General features: G+C 34.3%; 2 protein-coding genes across 4 annotated transcripts; one reads left to right on the top strand and one right to left on the bottom strand.

Annotated features, from left to right (window-relative positions):
* The first annotated feature begins 5,582 nt into the window (after nucleotides 1–5,582).
* Nucleotides 5,583–9,740, top strand: LOC107487640 (galactomannan galactosyltransferase 1). Of its 2 annotated transcripts, none has more exons than XM_016108311.3 (2): nucleotides 5,583–7,276; nucleotides 7,699–7,903. In XM_016108311.3, exon 1 carries the CDS (start codon nucleotides 5,886–5,888, stop codon nucleotides 7,254–7,256), a length of 1,371 nt encoding a protein of 456 aa, XP_015963797.1. In that variant the 5' UTR covers nucleotides 5,583–5,885; the 3' UTR covers nucleotides 7,257–7,276; nucleotides 7,699–7,903. The 2 variants fall into 2 exon arrangements, with proteins under 2 accessions (XP_015963797.1, XP_015963796.1); XM_016108310.3 differs by lacking the exon at nucleotides 7,699–7,903 and adding an exon at nucleotides 9,374–9,740 and having other exon boundaries at nucleotides 5,584–7,276.
* Nucleotides 9,503–10,683, bottom strand: LOC107487641 (uncharacterized). 2 transcript variants are annotated; one of them, XM_016108312.3, is made up of 5 exons: nucleotides 10,470–10,683; nucleotides 10,328–10,391; nucleotides 9,987–10,223; nucleotides 9,771–9,896; nucleotides 9,503–9,646 (listed from the first exon to the last, which is right to left on the bottom strand). In XM_016108312.3, exons 1-4 carry the CDS (start codon nucleotides 10,572–10,574, stop codon nucleotides 9,775–9,777), a joined length of 528 nt encoding a protein of 175 aa, XP_015963798.1. In that variant the 5' UTR covers nucleotides 10,575–10,683; the 3' UTR covers nucleotides 9,503–9,646; nucleotides 9,771–9,774. The 2 variants fall into 2 exon arrangements, with proteins under 2 accessions (XP_015963798.1, XP_052118161.1); XM_052262201.1 differs by lacking the exon at nucleotides 9,503–9,646 and having other exon boundaries at nucleotides 9,765–9,896.
* Between the last annotated feature and the right edge of the window lie 9,851 nt (nucleotides 10,684–20,534).

The following is a 20,534-nucleotide window of genomic DNA, read 5'->3' as shown; positions in this document are numbered from 1 at the left end:
CCTTCTTCATCCTCCATAACACACACCTTATTCTTCCTTGATCTTGATTTGAATTTAGAGAGGAAGAATTTAGTGTTCCTATCTCCCCAATTCAGCCATTGAGCCCTGAATTTTTCTCTATGATACCGTTCCTCATCTCTGTGAGATTTACATGGCTTCCTTTTTCGTATTTAGCAACCAATCTTTCCTTAATATATGAAATTCGGACTTGGAAATTAGTGGGAGAGTTTCTTTGCCAGTTCACCAGCTGATACATGCAGTTTTTTAGCTTTTCAGCCAACTTAAACATTAGAGATCCTGAGATTTTTTTCCGTGCCTCCTTTTCACACCATCTTTCTTGAAAGCGAAATCTTCTCTTAAATCTCCTCTGTTGTCGATCGTCACTTAACAAAATTTTTTTGTGGTCTGACCCAATGCAATATAAATGCGTCACGAATGCATTCGGCCAAGTCACTCTCCATTCGTTAGTGACTAGCACCCTATCCAGTCTCTTCCGTATCAGGTTACCTCCAAATTGACGGTTGCTCCAAGTAAACTTTTCTCCTTTGAAGCCCAAATCCACCAACTCACCCTTATTGATAAAGTCATTGAATTCTTGAATTGAGGATTCTGCTTTGTTTTGACCACCTTCCTTTTCATGTTGGAATCTGATTGCATTAAAGTCCCCTATCACCATCATCTTTTTGTCCCTAATATGAACTCTGTGCAGTATTCTTTTGAATGGTTCTCTTCCTCTTGTTTCTTCTATGGATAAATAAACCCCAATTGCCTCCCATTGTTGATTAGATTTCACAAGGTAACACTTGAAGTGAATAAAGAAATTTTCCTATTCAATGACTTGCAAATTAATGCCTTCCTTCTATACAACTGCCATGCCTCCTGCCTGATCCACCGGATCCACCGTGAAATAATTTGTAAAACCTGCCCTCCTAACAACCCTCTCCACTTTCAAAGCATTGTTTTTAGTTTCGCATAGAAACAATTCTTCGGGGGAATGGGATATTGTGATCCCTTGGATGTTGTGAACTGTCAGGGGGTTCCCCATAGGGATGGCAAAAATCCCCAGCGGGGCGGGTATCCGCGGGGATTTACCCGTCACGTGGCGGATATGGGGACGATTTTGTACCCGCGGACACGTACACGTCGCCTTCAACGATGCACCTCTTCACACATGCGTGTCTGTCACATGTGCGCATCGCTCTAAGCACTCCAAATCCTTGTTTTTCCATGAATTCTCCATCTTGCATGCTTTTCTCCTCACTTCTTCCATCCAATACTTGCCTTATGAATCTGAAATCACTCAACAAACACATCAAGGCATCGAATGGAATTTAAAGTGAATTAAAATCATCAATTTTAGGCCAAAAAAGTATGTTTTTACATTTAAGCATAAATTAAGGGAGAATTACAAAACCATGCTATTTCATTGAATAAATGTGGGAAAAGGTGAATAAATCCCCTAAAATAAGTACAAGATAAACCACGAAATTGGAGTTTATCAGTGGGGGGGGGGGACATGTCCCCGCCCCCATGGGGACCCGTTGCCATCCCTAGTTCCCCAAATCCCGACAGTTCTACATTAGCATCTTCATTCCTCCTTGGGTGCCATATGTTGGGTGGCACCTTCTCCCATACTTGCTGATGTACCCACTACTTGACACTGTCTCTTTCTATTTGTCATGTCTTGCAATCCCATATTGCTCTTCTTGGATCTTGAGACCGATTTGAGGGTTGGTTTCCTTCAGGCTAACTGTTTCAACTTCAGCTTGTTGCCTTCATTACCCTCCTCACTTCGGCTTGTTGCTTTGAAGGTGAATAAACTGTTAGAATTTGCAGCTTCTATCAAATTCTCCTTCCTCACTTTGTTCTGCTTTCTTCTTTCCAGCCCCGGGTCACTCTCTCCCGTTTTCTCCTGTCCTCCTCCCCCTTTTGTGATTCGATTTTCTGGTTTGAAACCTACCTCAACTCCACTGTTTTTGTGAATTGCCTTCTTAGACTGATAGGTTTTCTTGATGTTTGTCTCCTCTCCTCGTCCTTTTTAGGTTTGTTGAGATTTTGGTTCTCCTTTGGAATTTCTATTTTCCTTTCCACTTGTTCACCTATCAGCCACAAACCCCATTGTTCCTCCTTTGACTATCTAACTGCCGTATCCTTCAAATTCTGCTGGTAATTTCTCACTTCATGAACAATAAAACCACAATAATATAAAAAGTTATCGATACGTTTGTATTTCAGGTTCACCTCTATTACTTTTTTATTATGGCCTGAAATTTTAATGGATCTTCTTAGTGGTTTTGGGATGTCCAACATCATTTTCATCTTCAGCAATCGGTCTTCCTTATCCTTTATTGAAAATAGATCGATCTCTAACACGCTCTCAAGTGTTTCTCCTATTTTGCTGCCCAAATTTCTTGTTTTACATTGTTCTAGTAATCTCCATAGCTGAACTCATGTTGGAACCATTGCAACCTCCTCATCTTTAATCTCCAAGTTCTCGTTCCACCTTCGTAGATTAAAAATATTAATAACTTAGAATGATTTGATGTGGGTATTTAAATTGAGTTCTTACCATTTATATCGCAAAAAGAAAAATATCATATATATATATATATATATTAGAGAATCTAATCGATATATAATATAAACTGAAGCATGGGAATTGAGATTTTTCAATAATAAATAGTAGGGATGTTCAAAATCGATCTAGACCGAACTAAACCGACGAACCGAATCGAAAAATTGAGAACCGAATTAATCAAAAATCGAAAAAATCGAAAAAAAACTATTTTGCTGTTTTTTGTGCAGTTCGGTTCGGTTTTTCCAAAAAAACCCTAAAAATGCCTAACCCCACCCCCAAACGAACAAAGTTGCTGCGCGAGTGTGAGAGCGCCCCCCTAGCTGTCCCTGACCCTAACCCCCCCAAATCCCCAATCCTTAACCTGCGGTTGCGCTCTCTACTCTCTAACCCCTACTACTCAGTCGCTCTCGCTCTCTCTTCTCCAAATCCCCAAAGCACGACACCACCCACAGCACCACGTCGAAACCTTCCTCTTCGCGAAGACGCCACCCACAGCACGACGTCGTCGCCCACGCACAACCCCACGCCGTCATCGTTGAGACGCCACCACCCAGCGCCAGCAGTGTTTTTGGGTTCTCCCACTCAGCGCCACTATCATCAGTTCAACCCACTCCCAGCACGGCAGCACCTTCGAGTCTCCCAGTCAGCCTTCCTCCCAAGTCAACATGGAGTCCGAGCCACCGATTTAGGTAATTTGCTATTTATTGCTATTTATTGGTTATTTATTGGTGGTTGTTTACTGTTAATAAGGAGCCCGAGTCAATATGAACTATTTGCTGTTTACTGGTGGTTCTTGTTTAGTGTTTATTGCTGTTTATGGTTGCTATTTATTGCTATTTAATTTGAACCATTCCAAGTCAATATGGTTCCTGTTTATTGCTGTTTAATTTGCTGGTTATTGAATTATTGTTCAGTGTATTGAGATCAGTGTATTGTTCAGTTTATTGTTGATAATTTGGTATTGCTATATTGCTGGTTATAGATTTATTTTTTAGTTTATTGCTTGATGCTGGTTATTGATTTATTGTTGAATGTTGATAACTTGGTAATTGGTATTGTTGGATTGCTGCTGGTTTATTGTATTGCTGGATTGCTGCTGGTTGATAACTTGTTGTGTTTCTGGCCTTGATTTATTGTATTTATTTATGTAGTTTGACGTCAGTTAAAATGAGAATATGGGTGAATCCAGATTGCCGCCAGTTCCTCTTCCGAATGAATCAACAAGCATCAGATCTCCGACTGCATTTGAATTCTTTAATTGTCGTATTTATTTGTGTTGACTATTGAACTATTGAACTTCTTTAATTGTCGTATTTGAATTTTGTTGTCGTTAAATTTCATTAGATCAAGACTTTGTTAGCTATTGTGTATTTCGGTTTGTCGATTTCAATGTTACGACTTTGCATAATAGTATGGTAGAATTTTTTTGATTTGATTGAAAAAACCGAACAAACCGAACCAAACCAAACCGATTTTAATTAGTTTGGTTTGGTTCGAATGACCTTGACAAAAAAACGAACCAAACCGAACTGCACTTTAATTAGATGATAGGATCGAATGGCTTTTCCCTCAAAAATTAAACCAAACCGCATCGCAAACACCCTAATAAATAGGGTTGGAAGAAAAATTTGATAGTAATTTTGAATTAATTTCTTTATGTTATCCATTTTAAAATAACAATAATATAGGTATTTATCTTATTTAATTTACAATACCCCTATTTTAATCATTTTATTTATGATTATATCATTGCACAAAACTTTACTTATTTATAAATAAGAAGAATGATTTAGGACTCTTAATTATTTTTATATAAATTAAATAAATTAGTAAATAATAAACTTAAAAAATACTAACAAAAATATAAATTAAATAAAACTTTCGTATATTGCAAAAATGTATACACCTGTCCTACATTCCTACTTGTAAAACAAATTTATTAGAACTAACTTGGGTTGATCGAGTGGTCAGTTTATTTGTTCGCTTAAGCAAGTGTTGGGGTTCACCCATTTTATGCATATAGCAATCTATTGGCCAACGATAGACTCTTAAATGAAACTCCCTAACTTATCGGGTCGGGAGATACCAAAAAAAACAAAACAAATTTATCAGCCAAAAAAAAGTAGAGGCATTATGCAGCTGTGCTGTTTATAGTACATCCTCTTTATTTCAAAATTCTGATTCAATTTTAGTAAATATGAATTAAAGTTTGATAATAAGTTAAGAATTAGAATAAATAAATTTTTAAAAATTTTATTTATACACTAAAAATCAGCTATTAAAATTAAATTATAATATAAAATACATGTTAAAATATAAAATACACATTAAAAATAAGTTAAATAATATATATTTATATACAAATATATTATAGTTGATTTTGGTATATTTATAATGTTTAGATTTATATTTTGCTAGTGGTTCTTGTTTGTACCGTGGAATGCATAAATAAATAGAAATTATTTTTGTTTAGTTTGAAAAGTATAAAATATTTGAATTTGTTTTAAGAAAAATGAAATGATTTAATTTAAAAAATATATATATAAAAAATTGCATTCTTCTGTTTGGACGTCAGCTTCCGAAATTCCACCCTTACTATTAAAATAGGATTACTATTAAAATAGGATTACGTTTCCATATAGGATAGTATGCAAATCAAGGGAGAAATAGGAATATAGAATAGATTAGTTATGGGTTGATAAACAAATTAAGTAGCGTAGGCGATTGCAAAAGTTGCTCCTTCGCAAGGCTTGTATAAAAATCTACAAAGTGGCCTCGTGAATCTCAATAGCACGCAGTCCTCTGTTCTACTCGTCCATGGTCTCCATCACTAGATCGAAACAAATCCCACTTCCACTTATAATAGTAAGTTAGTTTGTACAGTATGTGTATACGAAAAACAGTTAGAATAATAATAATAGCGTGCCAAACATTTAAACTGGATTATTTAAGAAGTCAATAGGAGAAAAGAAAGAAAGAATCCATCTCGCGAATAAATATTGGCAAATAACTAAATGCAGCACAAATAAAGAAGAAATCAAAATTTTTAATAGAATAAGAAGACCCAAAGAACGGTGTTGTTCAATAGGGCCATGCCGTTGATGGCGCACCCCTGTGTCTGATATAAACGACACTGCGCATTTACAATAGCCTCTCAAGACTCCATTGAAGCGTTTCACTTACTCCTCTAGCCTAGCCATATATAAATAAAACGAAGCAGAATCTCAACAATTTTTGGAGGGGTCCTGACTCCTCTCTGATCTGTGCTAATAACCAACACAAAAACACTTCACTTTCACCGCAAACAATGGTATCATCCGACCCCTCTTACCACACCGTTCCCACCATGGCAAAATCATCTACTCACTTTCATAGAAGTAAAACCTCCATCTTCCTCTCCGATGGTTGCCTCTTCCTCGGTGGAGCATTCTCCGCCCTCCTCATCGTCGGGGTTTTCTTCTCCTTCACAACCCCCATCCCCAGCAACATCCCCAATTTAGGCTCCGTCACCACAAAGTTCACCGCCGCACCCGCCGCCGCTTGCGAAACCTCCTCCTCTGGTCCTGACCTCCGGTTGGATCCTCCCGATAGAACCTTCTACGACGATCCAGAAATGGGGTACACCATGGAGAAGAAGGTTCATAACTGGGACAAGAAGCGCGAGGAATGGCTAAAGCATCACCCATCGTTCGCCGCGGGAGCAAAGGAGAGGATCATGATGGTGACGGGTTCTCAGCCTAAACCGTGCAAGAACCCCATCGGTGATCACCTTCTCCTCCGATTCTTCAAAAACAAAGTTGATTACTGTAGGCTCCACGGGTACGACATATACTACAACAACGCGCTGCTCCACCCTAAGATGTTCGGTTATTGGGCCAAGTACCCCGTGGTGAAGGCTGCGATGCTGGCCCACCCGGAGGCCGAGTGGATCTACTGGGTCGACTCAGACGCGTTGTTCACCGACATGGACTTCAAGCTCCCCTTGGAGCGCTACAAGGACCACAACCTCGTGGTTCACGGTTGGCCCCGCCTCATCCACGAGAAGCGCAGCTGGACGGGCCTCAATGCCGGCGTCTTCCTCATCCGCAACTGCCAGTGGTCGTTGGACTTCATGGATGTGTGGGCCAGCATGGGCCCACAGACCCCGAATTACGAGAAATGGGGGAAGACGTTACGGTCAACGTTCAAGGATAAGTTCTTTCCGGAGTCAGACGATCAGACGGGCCTGGCTTACCTGATCGCCATAGAGAAGGACAAGTGGGCGGACAAGATTTATTTGGAGAGTGAGTACTTCTTCGAAGGGTATTGGGAGGAGATTGTGACGACGTTTGAGAACGTTAGTAAGAAATATGATGAGGTGGAGAGAGAGGTGAGGGAGTTAAGGAGGAAGCACGCGGAGAAGGTGAGTGAAAGGTACGGTGAGTTGAGAGAGAAGTTTGTTAGGGGTGGCGATGAGGTTGTTGGGCGGTTGAAGAGGCCGTTTATTACACACTTCACGGGATGTCAACCTTGTAGTGGGGACCACAATCACATGTACTCTGCCGATGCTTGCTGGAATGGGATGCTGAGGGCGCTCAATTTCGCCGATAATCAAGTCCTCAGACCTCACGGTTACATGCACCCCGATCTAGGAGATAACGGAGTTACTCCCATTCCTTCTGATTATCCCCCACCATGAGCCTTCCCTGCCCCACTCAGGTATAGTTTTAATCATTAATCATTAATTTAATATTGTTGCCCAATCTCAGCACATATTCTCTATGTTGTTATTGGTTTTTCAATTAGCAACAGTTGAATAGTATGCTAGGAAAGTGTTTATTACTTATTAGGGATCTTTTCTGTCGTGTTGCGATCACCTGAGTAATTAACAACAAAAGGGATTTTGGTATAAGTATTAGTTTATTAGGCCTGCTGTCTCTAATTTTTAGTTTTGAGGCATCGAACAGGTGCGCATTAGTGGGGGATAATATGTTCTTCCCGGATCCCTAGGGAAGCGTAATGTTGGTGGCTGACGTGTCTCTTATTCCCTGCTAAATTTGTCTTTTTGACTTGTTTTCGACAAACCAAACTTAATCTATGGTCTTTACGCATGCTTTGAAAATGACTGAATTGCTTTTCAGACTTGCTAGTTGCTACCTGGGAAAATGAGGCTTCTCCGAAGAATTCTTACTACAAGACACATACTAGTTAAACCTATTTGATTTACATAATTTATTGTTTAAAATATTAGCAAGGTAAATTTATTATTTTTGTTTTGAATTAAATTTTTTAGATTATGAATATTTTTTATGTAATTATTATACTTTTATTTAAAGCGAAACAATAACTTCTTATTATTGATATGTCAAACAATAAATGACATTTGAACTACCTGATTTGTTCATAAAATATCTAAGAAATTCTCTCTCTCCCCGTGCTTTCACACCGTTCTAAAAATTAACTATTTTTTAGAAAATGAATCTTCTATTTTTTTTATTATTTAGTAAAGTTTAATCTCTTGTCTTATACTCTTTAAATAGAATTAAGAGAAAACATGTAAAAAAAATATTAAATAATGAGAAATTATACTTTACTAAACAATTGAAAAAAAATGAACAGATATACTATTTACTTTTTATTATGTAAATGTCATATTTTACCCTAGAACATAAAATTTAATTTTGATATACAATAAAAATTTCATAATCATCCAGTCAAATTTATGAGTTTAGATAATTTTTTAATGTGAAAATATATGATTAGTCTTTTGTATAAAGTTACGTTATTATTGAAAGTGTATAAAATTAAATTCAAAACATAAACATAAATTAGGAAATTATGTAAAACAGTTTTTCATGTAAACAAAATATAAAGTGGTTAAATTAATTTAATCAAACATTTTTTCCGCTATGTTAAATTAAAAACATTAAATGTTTTTATTTAAGTGTTACTAGTGTTTCTTTATCTGATAAAATGACATAATCCAAGAATTTTTTCTCTCTCTAAAATGTAACATTTTTCAAAATGATAGGAAATTTAATTATTTCCTTATCAGAATTTCCTTACCTAGAGGTTAAAGTTTGTTATTAGGAGTATTTTAGATACATATGCGTGGGTATTCTGCAATCTGTACTATATGAATATGTTAACGGTTTACGACAACTTAATTTTGAATTTTAGTAGTAAGTAGTAACAATATAATATCACTCAAATGAAAGCTATTTGACTTAACAATAAATTTACTTGCTCTTATGTTACTAGCAAAAAACAATAGTGAAAAGTATAGGAGAAATGTTTGTGCACGCAGACAAGACATCCCTGTTATATATCTTCATTCAGACAATCTAGTAAAATGATATCTTATTTAATATTTATCTCAGTTCAAGGGTAAGGTGCGCAGGAGTTGTATTCTATTGTCGCTCAACCACCGTTATCCAAAAAAGAAAAAAGGAAGCCCAACCACCATGATCTTTAAATGATTGGAATCAACGTGAATGTAGCTACCAAGCATTTTTATTATTTCTTGTAGTATTAGCTAACACCTCATTGAAAAATAAAGATGGCATTAACTAATTAGAAGTTCGTACGCATGGGCAGCTAACCTGTTAGAAGATATTTAAAAAAAGAAAGCAACATAAACGTTTCAAGGAGTCAAAATTTAATGATGAATCATATTGTGAAAACTATTTAATAAGAAAAATGATACTAATCGAAGTATTGTCCTGTATGCTGTCAACTCACTAGCCATGGTTGGCTTCTTGTTTGTTTGGGAAGCATTTGTTGTAGATCTCAAAATGTCTTATTATGGACATGCAGGCAAAGGACCCATCAAGTTTGGAGAAAGCTGATCGTGGCCCATCAATTAATATGGGTATATGAAGCACATGCCTACGTTCAGAGCTTTTCATGGATAGTATTTTTCACCTAAGTTGTGGGTCACAGATGATCAAATTCAAAAGTGGGACATATCGATACACCCCCATAGTTACAAATCTACAATCTTACAAGTTACAACACATATATTGGCCATTCCATTTGCCCTTTGCTTGTTTTTACTTCTTTTCCTTTACTCTGCTAGCTAGCTCCTAGCTGGAAAGTTCAGATTTAATAGGATGTTAAGCTCTATGATGTTCATATCTGATGTATCCTAAGTCAACATTGCTCAATAAAAAGTGTTGCTGAATCGCTAGTGCCTAGTATGACTAAAACTTACACAGTTACAGATTGGACTCCTTAACAAAAGGAGCAGAATTGGAAGTTTGAGGCATAACTTTGGGCAGCTTTTTTGCCATCCTTCGCTTCCTGGTTCTTTTCGAGGTTGAGGGAGCCGCTCCATCACCTAAACCATGTTGCGCCATCACGGAAGAAACACATGAATGCAGCCACTAATATTATTAGTCTTACATCAACAAATGAATAATAAAAGTACCAGGTACGTGGAGTGAAGGTTCCGTTGAAGCATTTGATCGAACAGGTGGTGCATCCTGCGTAACTTGATGTGTATAAGGAGGCAAGAGGGGGCCAATTAAGTTGCCTCGACGAATTGCATCTTCCTTGAGCTTCTTCTTGCGAATCTTCTTCCGTTGAGCCCTCGTTAGCTTCACCGTCCCGGAATCGTGTTCTTCGTCGCCGCTCGTGGAAGCATTGTCGTAATCATCCGAACTCCCTAGATTTTCAGTGCCATCCCAAAATGTTAATTAATTTCAATTTCCCCGCCTCCTACTTGTTGCGAGTGTCAAAGGAGGTTACTATTCAGTAGTAATTTGTTACCAGAAATAGCATGAGAAGGCGAGCGTTGCGTGAAAGCATCAACGGGTTTGAGATCTTGTTGAATCTGCATTGTGGCAACAACACTTGAACACTCAAATTGAGCGTAAGAAGGAAGAGAGTAGAAGAATAGAGATGTAAATACCGGTTGATGAGATGGTTCGGTTTCGGTTTCGGGTTCCGGCGAGGAGGGATATAGAATGTTAACGATGGCTTCATTAAACCTGCGCTTTCTCTCTTCCGGCTTCATACGCTTACCCTTTTGACCCTTTTGTCCTTTTCACTGAAACCATACCCAGCTCAGTAAGATCATTCAATTAAAGCAAATAGGTAATGGTTTATTTTCGGCCAACTAGATTTTTTTGTCTCCCTAGCAGAGTTCTTTGTTATATTCATTTACAGACAATACAAAATTTTCACTCATTTCCTGGCAAGTCCAAAAGAAAGCATAATATTTTTCATATCTTTGTTTCTCGTTGTGCGTTTATAAAAATTAAAAAGTAGCACAATTGCATTGATACTAATTTTATGATTTCTCTTATCTATTTGGACAAGGCATTTGCAATTTTTCATTCAAGAATCAAGAGGATATTAATATGATAACAGTTCAACCATTTATATTTAAGTAAATTTTTTTTTTAGCGAAAATAGGGAGATTTAAACTTGCAACCTCTTAAATAAGTATAAGAAGACTATGCCATTTAAGTTATACTTAAATACAAATTGTTAGGGCAAGATACTAAATAATATTGTTCTTTAGACAACTAAAAGTCTAAATGTAACCTTACAACTAACAACTACTAAAACAACAATGTAATTTTTGTTGTGATAAGATCAAATTAGATACCCATTAATATGGGCAGTTGAATTTTATTTTCAATGCTGAATGAAGTTTAAAAGCAAACTTCATACGCTTATAAATAGAGGAATAATCTCAAAAATATTACACACATATATAAAAGCAATATAAATAGAAATATTTTTAGCTTTTCTCTCTCGTACAAAACTCTCTTTCTTCTCTCTTTTGAGTATAAGTTACTACATATATAATACTATCAAATATATTAATTACTTTTATAATGAGATAATTATATTAGTAAATATCAATATTAGAGTCTTTTATTTATACTTTTTATTTTATATTTATTATATCTTATTTATTTATTTTACAACACATTATCAGCATGAGACTCTGATCAAATTTTTAGGAAGACTCAGATAACAAATTTTTCATTATGTCAAAATTCTCTCATCTTGAATTCAATGCTCTTGATATATCTGGAAACAATTATTTATCATGGATACTAGATGCTGAAATTCATCTTGATTCAATGGATCTTGGAGATACCATTAAGGCTGAAAATAATGCATCCCAAAAGGATAAAGCCAAAGCCATGATTTTTCTTCGTCGTCATCTTGACGAAGGATTGAAAAATGAATATCTCACATTAAAAAATTCTGCAGATCTTTAGGAAGACCTTGAAAAAAGGTATAATCATAAAAAAATGGTGATACTTCCTCAAGTCCGATATGAATGGACGCACTTACGTTTACAAGATTTTAAATCCATAAATGAATATAATTCGACAATGTTTCGAATCACCTCACGAATGAAATTATGTGGGAAAAAGATAACTTATCATGATATGTTGGAGAAAACTTTCTCAACCTTCCATGTCTTGAATGTGCTCCTGCAGCAGCAATATCGAGAAAAAGGGTTTAAAAATATTCTGAATTAATTTCTTTCCTTCTTGTTGTTGAACGCAACAATGAGCTGCTATTGAAAAATCACGAAGTGCGCCCAGCTGGCGCCGCCCCATTTTCTGAAGTAAATGCGGCAAATTATTATCCCAAAAGAGGTAAATGGCAAGGTTTTAATAACAAGAAAAATTATGGAAGGAAAAAGAATTATATTCAAAAGAGAGGATCTCACCAGAAGTGGGATAAAGAAAGAAATATTGGGCAGAATAAATCAATAGAGGATAAGTGTTTCCGTTGTGGTGGAAAGGGTCATTGGTCACGTACCTGTCGTACCCCAAGGCACCTAGTCAATCTTTACCAGGCATCTTTGAAAAATGACGACAAGGGAAAAGAGTCGAATTTCATTTTAAATGATGCTGAAAATTCTACCACTCATTATCATGTATCTGATTTCTTTGAGGATCTTGAAGGAAATATTGGTCATTTGATCAATGATGGAATAATTTAATACGTAAGATTGTTAAGTATTCATGTAAATAAATAATATAAAGAACTTATTGTTAAGTTTTATTTTCTATGTATTTAAGTTTCAAATATGATGTATATAAATAATGAAATATTAATGTTTATGAATTTTGAAATTATTAAAAGTATCATGTTTAAAAAAATTATGACATTTTTTTATGTGTAATATTTCTTAGAAAAATAATTCTGATCAAGTATTCAATTTAACTGTGCATACTACTCATTTTATTATTATTTGTCTTTGAAGAGAATTGCAAGGATATATAATGAAGATGTATGCCTTGCGGATAGTGCAAGTTCGTACACTATTCTCAAAAGTGATATATATTTTACCCATCTTGTACCAAAAGAATAATGTGTTAATACTATTATTGACTCAGGTAATGTGATTGAAGGTTCCGGAAGAGCTATAATTTTATTTTCCGGAGGAACAAAATTCATAATAAATAATGCACTGTTGTCTACCAAGTCTCGAAGAAACTTGTTGAGCTTTAAAAATATTCGCCGAAATAGATATCATATAGAGACTATGACTGAGGAAAATCATGAGTATTTATGTATCACAACTCATGATTCAAATAAAAAAGTTATATTAGAAAAATTATCCTAACTTTCATCTGGGTATATTATACCAAAATTAGTGCAATTAAATCACATGCCATTGTAAACCAGAAGTTTACTAGCCCAAATGATTTCATAACTTGAAACGACCGATTGGGTCATCCGGGAACAACCATGATGAGGAGAATTATTGAAAACTCTCATGGACATTCACTAAAGAACTAGAAGATTCTTAAAACTAGTGAATTTTGTTGTGCTGCATGTTCCCAGGAAAAGTTAATTTTAAGGCCATCACCAATAAAGATTGGATTTGAGTCCCATGAATTCTTAGAAAGGATTCAAGGTGATATATGTGGACCTATTCATCCACCATGTGGATCTTTTAGATATTTTATGGTCCTAATCGACGCATCTTCGAGATGGTCACATGTGTGCTTATTATCTTCTCGCAACCTGGCGTTTGCGAGATTACTGGCTCAAATTATTCGATTAAAAGTATAATTTTCAGAAAATCCAATCAAAGCAATTCGTCTTTATAATGCTGGTGAATTTACTTCCCAAGCTTTTGATGCTTATTGTATAGCTAATGGAATAAGTGTTGAACATCCAGTAGCTTATGTTCATACACAAAATGAGTTAGCAGAATCACTTATTAAACGTCTCCAATTAATTGCTAGACCCTTACTTATGAGAACAAATTTCCCAGCACTTAATGGATAAGATCAAATTAGATGCCCATTAATATGGGTGGTTGAATTTTATTTTCAATGCTGAATGAAGTTGAAAAGCAAACTTCGTACGCTTATAAATAGAGGAACAATCTCAAGAATATTACACACATATACAAAAGCAATATAAATAAAAATATTCTTAACTTTTCTCTCTCGTACAAAATTCTCTTTCTTTTTTCTCTTGAGTATAACTTACTACATATATGATACTATCAAATATATTAATTACTTTTATAGTGAAATAATTATATTAGTAAATATTAATATTATAGTCTTTTATTTACATTTTTTATTTTATATTTATTATATTTTATTTATTTATTTTACAACAAAGTTTATTTTATTTTATTTTTACAATCTTGTTATATATTGTCAGTAAAATAATTGCTTTTAACTGTCTAGAATCTAAATAGTAATTCCCTAACATATATTCCAAGATTTTTTCCCCTTTTACATATCCAATTGCGACATGCCCATAGAGGAAAGAAATGCATAGTGGCATTGAAATTTGAGCTACAGTTAGGCTTTTATAGGCCAGCATTAAAGGCTATCATAATGCAAAGGGAAGGCCACCCTCAATATGTTTGGCAATTGAATTGTGATGGGACATTAGCGTATGGCCATCTCATCTGGCCTTGCTGCTCTTAAAAGGTCACAATAACCTCATTAGTTATTACAGAGAAATATAAGAATCTGGAGATTATCTGATCTCAGATACCTGTTTAAGACACAATAGTATTTTTAAATGCTTGGTTTATAAGTTTAATCTGCACGTAATTTTTATTAATGAATTTCAGTTTTTTCGATAAAAAAAAAAACTGTAGTTAATGTATAATCATTATCAGCTACTGCTATGAAGAGCCATACCAACTTTTCTGCCCGAAATAACTATCCCCCATCTCTTTCCCCACGCAATTGACACCGTCGCCATACACACTCTCACACACAGACACAAAATAATATTCTTCTCGTATGATCCATGCCCGCCATTTTTTCACTTGGTTACTTTTCTTGTTTCCCTTTCTTTCTGTGTTTGTTTTTGAAAACTGAATAAAACAACACATAAAAATTAAGATATAAAAGTTTGTATTTTTATATTTTTTTAATGGTGAATTATAACAAATTATAAAAATTATATTTATTTTTTATATTTAAAAAATTTGAGATAAAAAATATAATAATAAAAAATATAATTATCAAAAATTAATAAAAATAATAAAAATAAGTTGTATTTTTTTTTAGTGTTTTTGTGTTTTTCCTATCAGAATTGACATAAAATACACTAATTCACTATTTATGGACATATTGTTTCTATCCATGTCTCCTCTCTCAAACACCGGTATCCGACAAATAAAGCAAGTATTGCTCAATCACATTTGCATAACATTTCTGTATTTAGAAAATTTGATTTGAGAGATGTCTCTTACAAGTCCAGACTAGCCTTCATCACAGAACCCTTGGCTCAAGCTAAGTGTTGCCATAGCCCATAATGGCTAAAGAGAAAAAAGAACACGAACTTGAAGAATTTCACAAATTGAAAGAACAAGAAAAAAATAAAAAATAAAAAGCATATTTTCCTTGGGTTGACTAAAAGTCTAAAACAACCCTTTTCTTGGTCTTGCTTGGACGGCATATGCATAGCTTCTTCTCCGAGGAGAAATAAGATGCGTGACATTGATATCGTGATCATCATCATATCCAAACTCACACGGCTTGTCCTCATCGATCCTTGCAATCCGAGGCGGCTTCCGGCTAGTATTTCCATGGCTGCTGGTCCTAGCGGGGAGAAGTTTGATATTGGTGGTTGATGATCCAGCGGTGAAGGATGTTCTGGGGAGAGTGGGAGTTGGGAAACCCATGGTGGTGTCGATGACATAGCAGGTAGTGATGGCTTGAACGTAGAGGTCCTGGGCTTCCTCAAGAGCCTCATGAGTGACTCCATGTACCTCCTCAACTTGCTTCCTTTCTTGTTTGTCATGTTAAGCTTCGATGGTTGAGCACCTTATCGCAATTCACGGACCCCTTTTTATATACATACATCTTAGCTACCCCATTCTTATATATATGTTGTTCAATACTTATAGCTAACCAACCTAGCTAGGATATGCAAGAGGACAAACCTTACTACGTACAGGACAGTTTTATTTATTTATTATATATTGTTAGATTCATTTTATTCTTTTATTCTTTTCATGGTAGTTTAGAATCTCGATTTAACTCTTAAAATTTTTTGATATTACAATTTTAAATAAATAAATCGATTTTACAAAATTTGTATTACCTATGACGATTTTACAATTTAAATTTGTTAAAATTTTACGTTTTACATATTTAATTTATTTTTCTGATTTCACATAAAATTTCAATTTTCTCTAACTTGCTTTCAATATTAATGTTTATTTGAGCATGTAAATTAAATAACATTAACCTAATTAATTCTCTTATATTTTTACTTTAGCTAGAGAATTAATTTTTTTTGTTTAATTTCAACAAATAATATTTTTAAATTTTAAATTTTAAATTTTATATTACAATCCTAAAGTTTAAACCCTAAAAAAATAAGATAAAAAAAAGAATTTGTTACTATATATATATTTTTACACCAGAGATAGAAAGACTCAAATCCACAATTTCTAAATGAGTATGAAGAGACTATGTTATTTGAACTATAACTCATTGGCTAATTCCTTACTATATTAACTAATTAGAAGTTAATTATATATATAATTTTTCATAAATGGACAACGGTTAGTATATTTAACTTAATTTAGATAATTAGTATATTGATGCACATATATTTGTGGTTTGAAATAAGGATTTACACTTATATCAATGCTAAAATGGGGTAGGTAGACATAAATAAGTGAACAAAAGTAGTCATTTTATCACACAAGTTAGGTTGTATACTTGTATCCCACACTAAGTTGTGTAAATGTACAAAGTAAACTATATATACGTTCATTCTTTACATCAAATATGTTGACAAAAGCAGAGACAGGTTTAATTTGTTGGAGGGTGGACTGCGCGGAAGTGATAGCAGGCATACCTCTAAGGACTTCTCATAAATTACAATTTAAACAAGACATAAACTAAATCCACAATCTTCAAATGCGCTATAAATCGCGCATATATAATATATAATACTAGAATATGTTAGAACAAGATTCGAAATGGCCGTGGACGGCAGCTGATCAAGGATAGAAAAACCAGTGTTATCTCTATCCATATGCCGCTTAATGTTTAATTGCTCTAACCTTGTTTATTACTGAGTAAACTAGCAAGGAGCATAATCCATGTGCTAGATGCTACTTTTATTTTTTGGTGTTTTCTTTGGGTCTCTTTTTTTTGGGTGTTTTTTGTGATAGACTGATGGATGATATTTTATTGTTTGGTCTTGTATTTGGCTACATATCTCTATTTCTCTTAGCCCAATTTGAATGAAATTTAGTAATGCTTTGAAGAGAGTCCACGATTGAATTTTTAGATTGTTCGGATTGGGCCCAACTTATGTTATGTGAATCATTTTCTGGGTTAAAAAAGAAACTGGCAAAAGAAATCTTCACCCCAATAACCAAAAAAAAAATGAGTTTTTCATGTTAGGCACTACATACTAAAAAATATAGTACTGTTAAGAAGTCAATGGTGTAAGTGTATAATGTATATAATAGACTATTGAATTACAAAATGAACATCATCCGTACTAATGAAACCATCCGAGTACTAGGGATAATAGACATCTCAAGTCATGAAACCACTCATCCCAAAAGTTTAAACTAATTTTGAGTTCACCAAGAATCGAACTCTTGACTTTTCAAATCTACAATTCTAATACCATGTTATGATACCACTCATTCGAAAAGATTCAATTGATGAAAAAATGTAACACTAATAATTATATCTCTAATACTTTCTAAACTTCCATTGTACACATTGTACACTTAGACCATTAGCTCCTTATACTTTTTCCAAAAAATAAGAATGAGCGGTATGAGTTAGTAGGACACTATGTAATTAGTTTCTTGTCAAAATAAACAGGAATTACATGCAGTTTGGTTGTTGAAATCTCATAAGAAAAAGTTTATATTATAAAGCATTTGATTAGTTGATTAATGATTATGAATGATGTAGACGGAACACTGGACTGTCTGTGAACTGTGATAAACGCCAAATACTTCTTCAGTCAGTATGCCTAACTCATACACCTAAATTCTTCTTTCTCCCATTCTTTTTTCTATAGAATAAAATAAAAATAAAAATCTGAAAGGAAAGACGTTTTCCTATTAGCCCTCGCAGTTAATATAACAAACCAGTAAGACACCGAATGCTATTGGAATTAACCATAATATACTAATAATTAATGAATTAAAAACACTACGAATATGTGCATTATTGGGGGTGCACCATAGCAGGGTAAAAGAAATTATTCATGGTACAAAGCAATTAGCTAAGGTCTTCGTATGAGTGAGTATTGTATTGTAATGTAATTGTTAATCTCTCCAAAGTCTGAAGATTGATTATTATTATTATTATTATTTGTATAGTATAGGAGTTATGAGAGAGTGGCTAAGTGGATCATGTGACATGCTACAATTTAAAAATTATTATTGTGGTCGATCATGTGACTCCCACAGTATCTCAAAGTTGAATGAATCCCTCGATAGTAGATTTGGTCCATTTATATGACCACCCATTTTTTAAAATTAAAATTGCACTCCACACACCACCAAGGCTTTCCTCTCCTCTAGATCGAAGATGAATCAAAATTATTAATAAATTAATATTAAAAAATTGTTTGTCCTTCCAAGTCCCAACCCGTAGCTACAGTAAAGAATTGAATCCAACCTCCCTATAAAGATCCATCCAGTCTGGACACATAGCATTTCCATCGGTGCTATCCATTCAATTTCCATTAAGAAAATGGATACAATCTGTTACGTAATATCAATACTGCTAGCTGCTTTACCCATCAGACCAAACCTTATAGGGAACACCCAACCCCAACCAATTTCTAATTATCTAATTACTCTCCACCTACTTTACATATGTTTCTTGCCACTTCCCATCAAAATAAACTTCAATTACATTTTCAGAACATAAATTAGGTGAAAACAACTTCATTAAACTATCAATCTTTGTCATTTGAATATCACTCTTATGAAAAAAAAAAGCATTAATTTTATGGCTGTATTTCTATTCTTTATATGTTAATAGTATTAATATGTTATCCCATTCCCACGTGACCCGGGTAACCGTTGTTTTCTAAATCATAAATTAATTAACTTCGCAATATTAATGTATACTAGTACTTAATTATTTGATTTCCACCTAAAAAAATTGTCTTCAATGTTTTACACACTACTTTCTATTTATATATTGACAGAATACTAATTTTCATTGACTCGTTTACAAATTACAATAGTTAATATTAGCATCATAATTAACAACGAATACGATACTAATAACATAATAGAGAATTAAATATTTCTTTTTAAAGAAAAAAAGAGAAGGGAAGCAGGAGGGAAAAGTTGTGGAGGTCAAAATGTGGTCTTCCTGAATCCTGCTTAATATGATGAATCTGGGTGGTAAGTATAGTGATGAAAAAAGAAAGCAGAATTAAGGAATATTTAATATGCAAAGCGTACAAGGTTAGCCATAAAAAACAGTGACATAGGGTTGAGAAGGGGACAGTGTTTTGGCAGAGTCACGTGTCATTGTCCAATTGGGTTGGAGAGAAGGCAAAGGTGGAGAGAGAGTGGACTGAAACTGAAGACTGTGCCATTCCCATTCGCATTAGGATTAGCATTGGCAAAAGCGGTCAAAGCAAAGACCGGATAAGCAAACCGATGCGTACAGTCAAAGCAAAAAACTGTCACGGTCCAATGCTTCGCTGGCATTTTACCCAAATTGCATAAAAGGCAACCTCTTTTCGTGGGACCCACCCTTCCCCCTTTCCTTTCGTTTTTTATATTTCTCAATAGTTTTATTTATCAGAGTTAAGGTATTGCCATTGAACTTGAACACTAGAAATTAAGAAAACTACCCGTCCTCATTTTCTTTTTCTTTTTTCGTTCGCATGGTGGGTTCCACCTTTTAGTTTATGTAACATGGGACCCACTGTGGGACCGCACCAGTTATTCATTCGTCCCGTGGGGTTTTCCCTGAACTTTTGTGAAACTCCTCTGCCTTTCTTAATGCTTCGTGTGGGATAAACCGATAAACCATTTCTTTATTTATGCTTTCAAAGACCAATCTACCCTTTTTAAGTCTTACCAGATCATGAGGAAATGGTGAAATACTCTATAACAAAGGCATCATCTGATGGAGCTTTCTAAGATGGTAAAAGTGGAAAAAGCATATTTGGGTGCTTAAAGGACCAAGTAATGGAATTAGAGATATATATAATACTATTAGTTAAGTAAATATAGTTAATTTTTTAATTATTTTTAATATATTTAAAATGAACAAGATTTCAACCCTTTTTTATTTTAAATTAATATAGTAAAACTTAGGTTATATATATGTCGATCATAATTTAATTTTATTCACATAATTTTAATCCTTCCAAAATTTATATTGCAATCTTACTTATTAGTCAAAATCTATATTCACATAATTTATTTTCCATGATAATTTACATCTCGATTAGATCTCATGAATAATTCTTTTTATAATTTTATTCACATAATGTTATT

This window comes from Arachis duranensis, chromosome 5 (genome assembly GCF_000817695.3).
Source record: "Arachis duranensis cultivar V14167 chromosome 5, aradu.V14167.gnm2.J7QH, whole genome shotgun sequence".
NCBI classification, from domain to species: domain Eukaryota; kingdom Viridiplantae; phylum Streptophyta; class Magnoliopsida; order Fabales; family Fabaceae; genus Arachis; species Arachis duranensis.
Note: the sequence above shows the minus strand (reverse complement) of the source record. Positions and strands in the feature narration are given on the sequence as shown.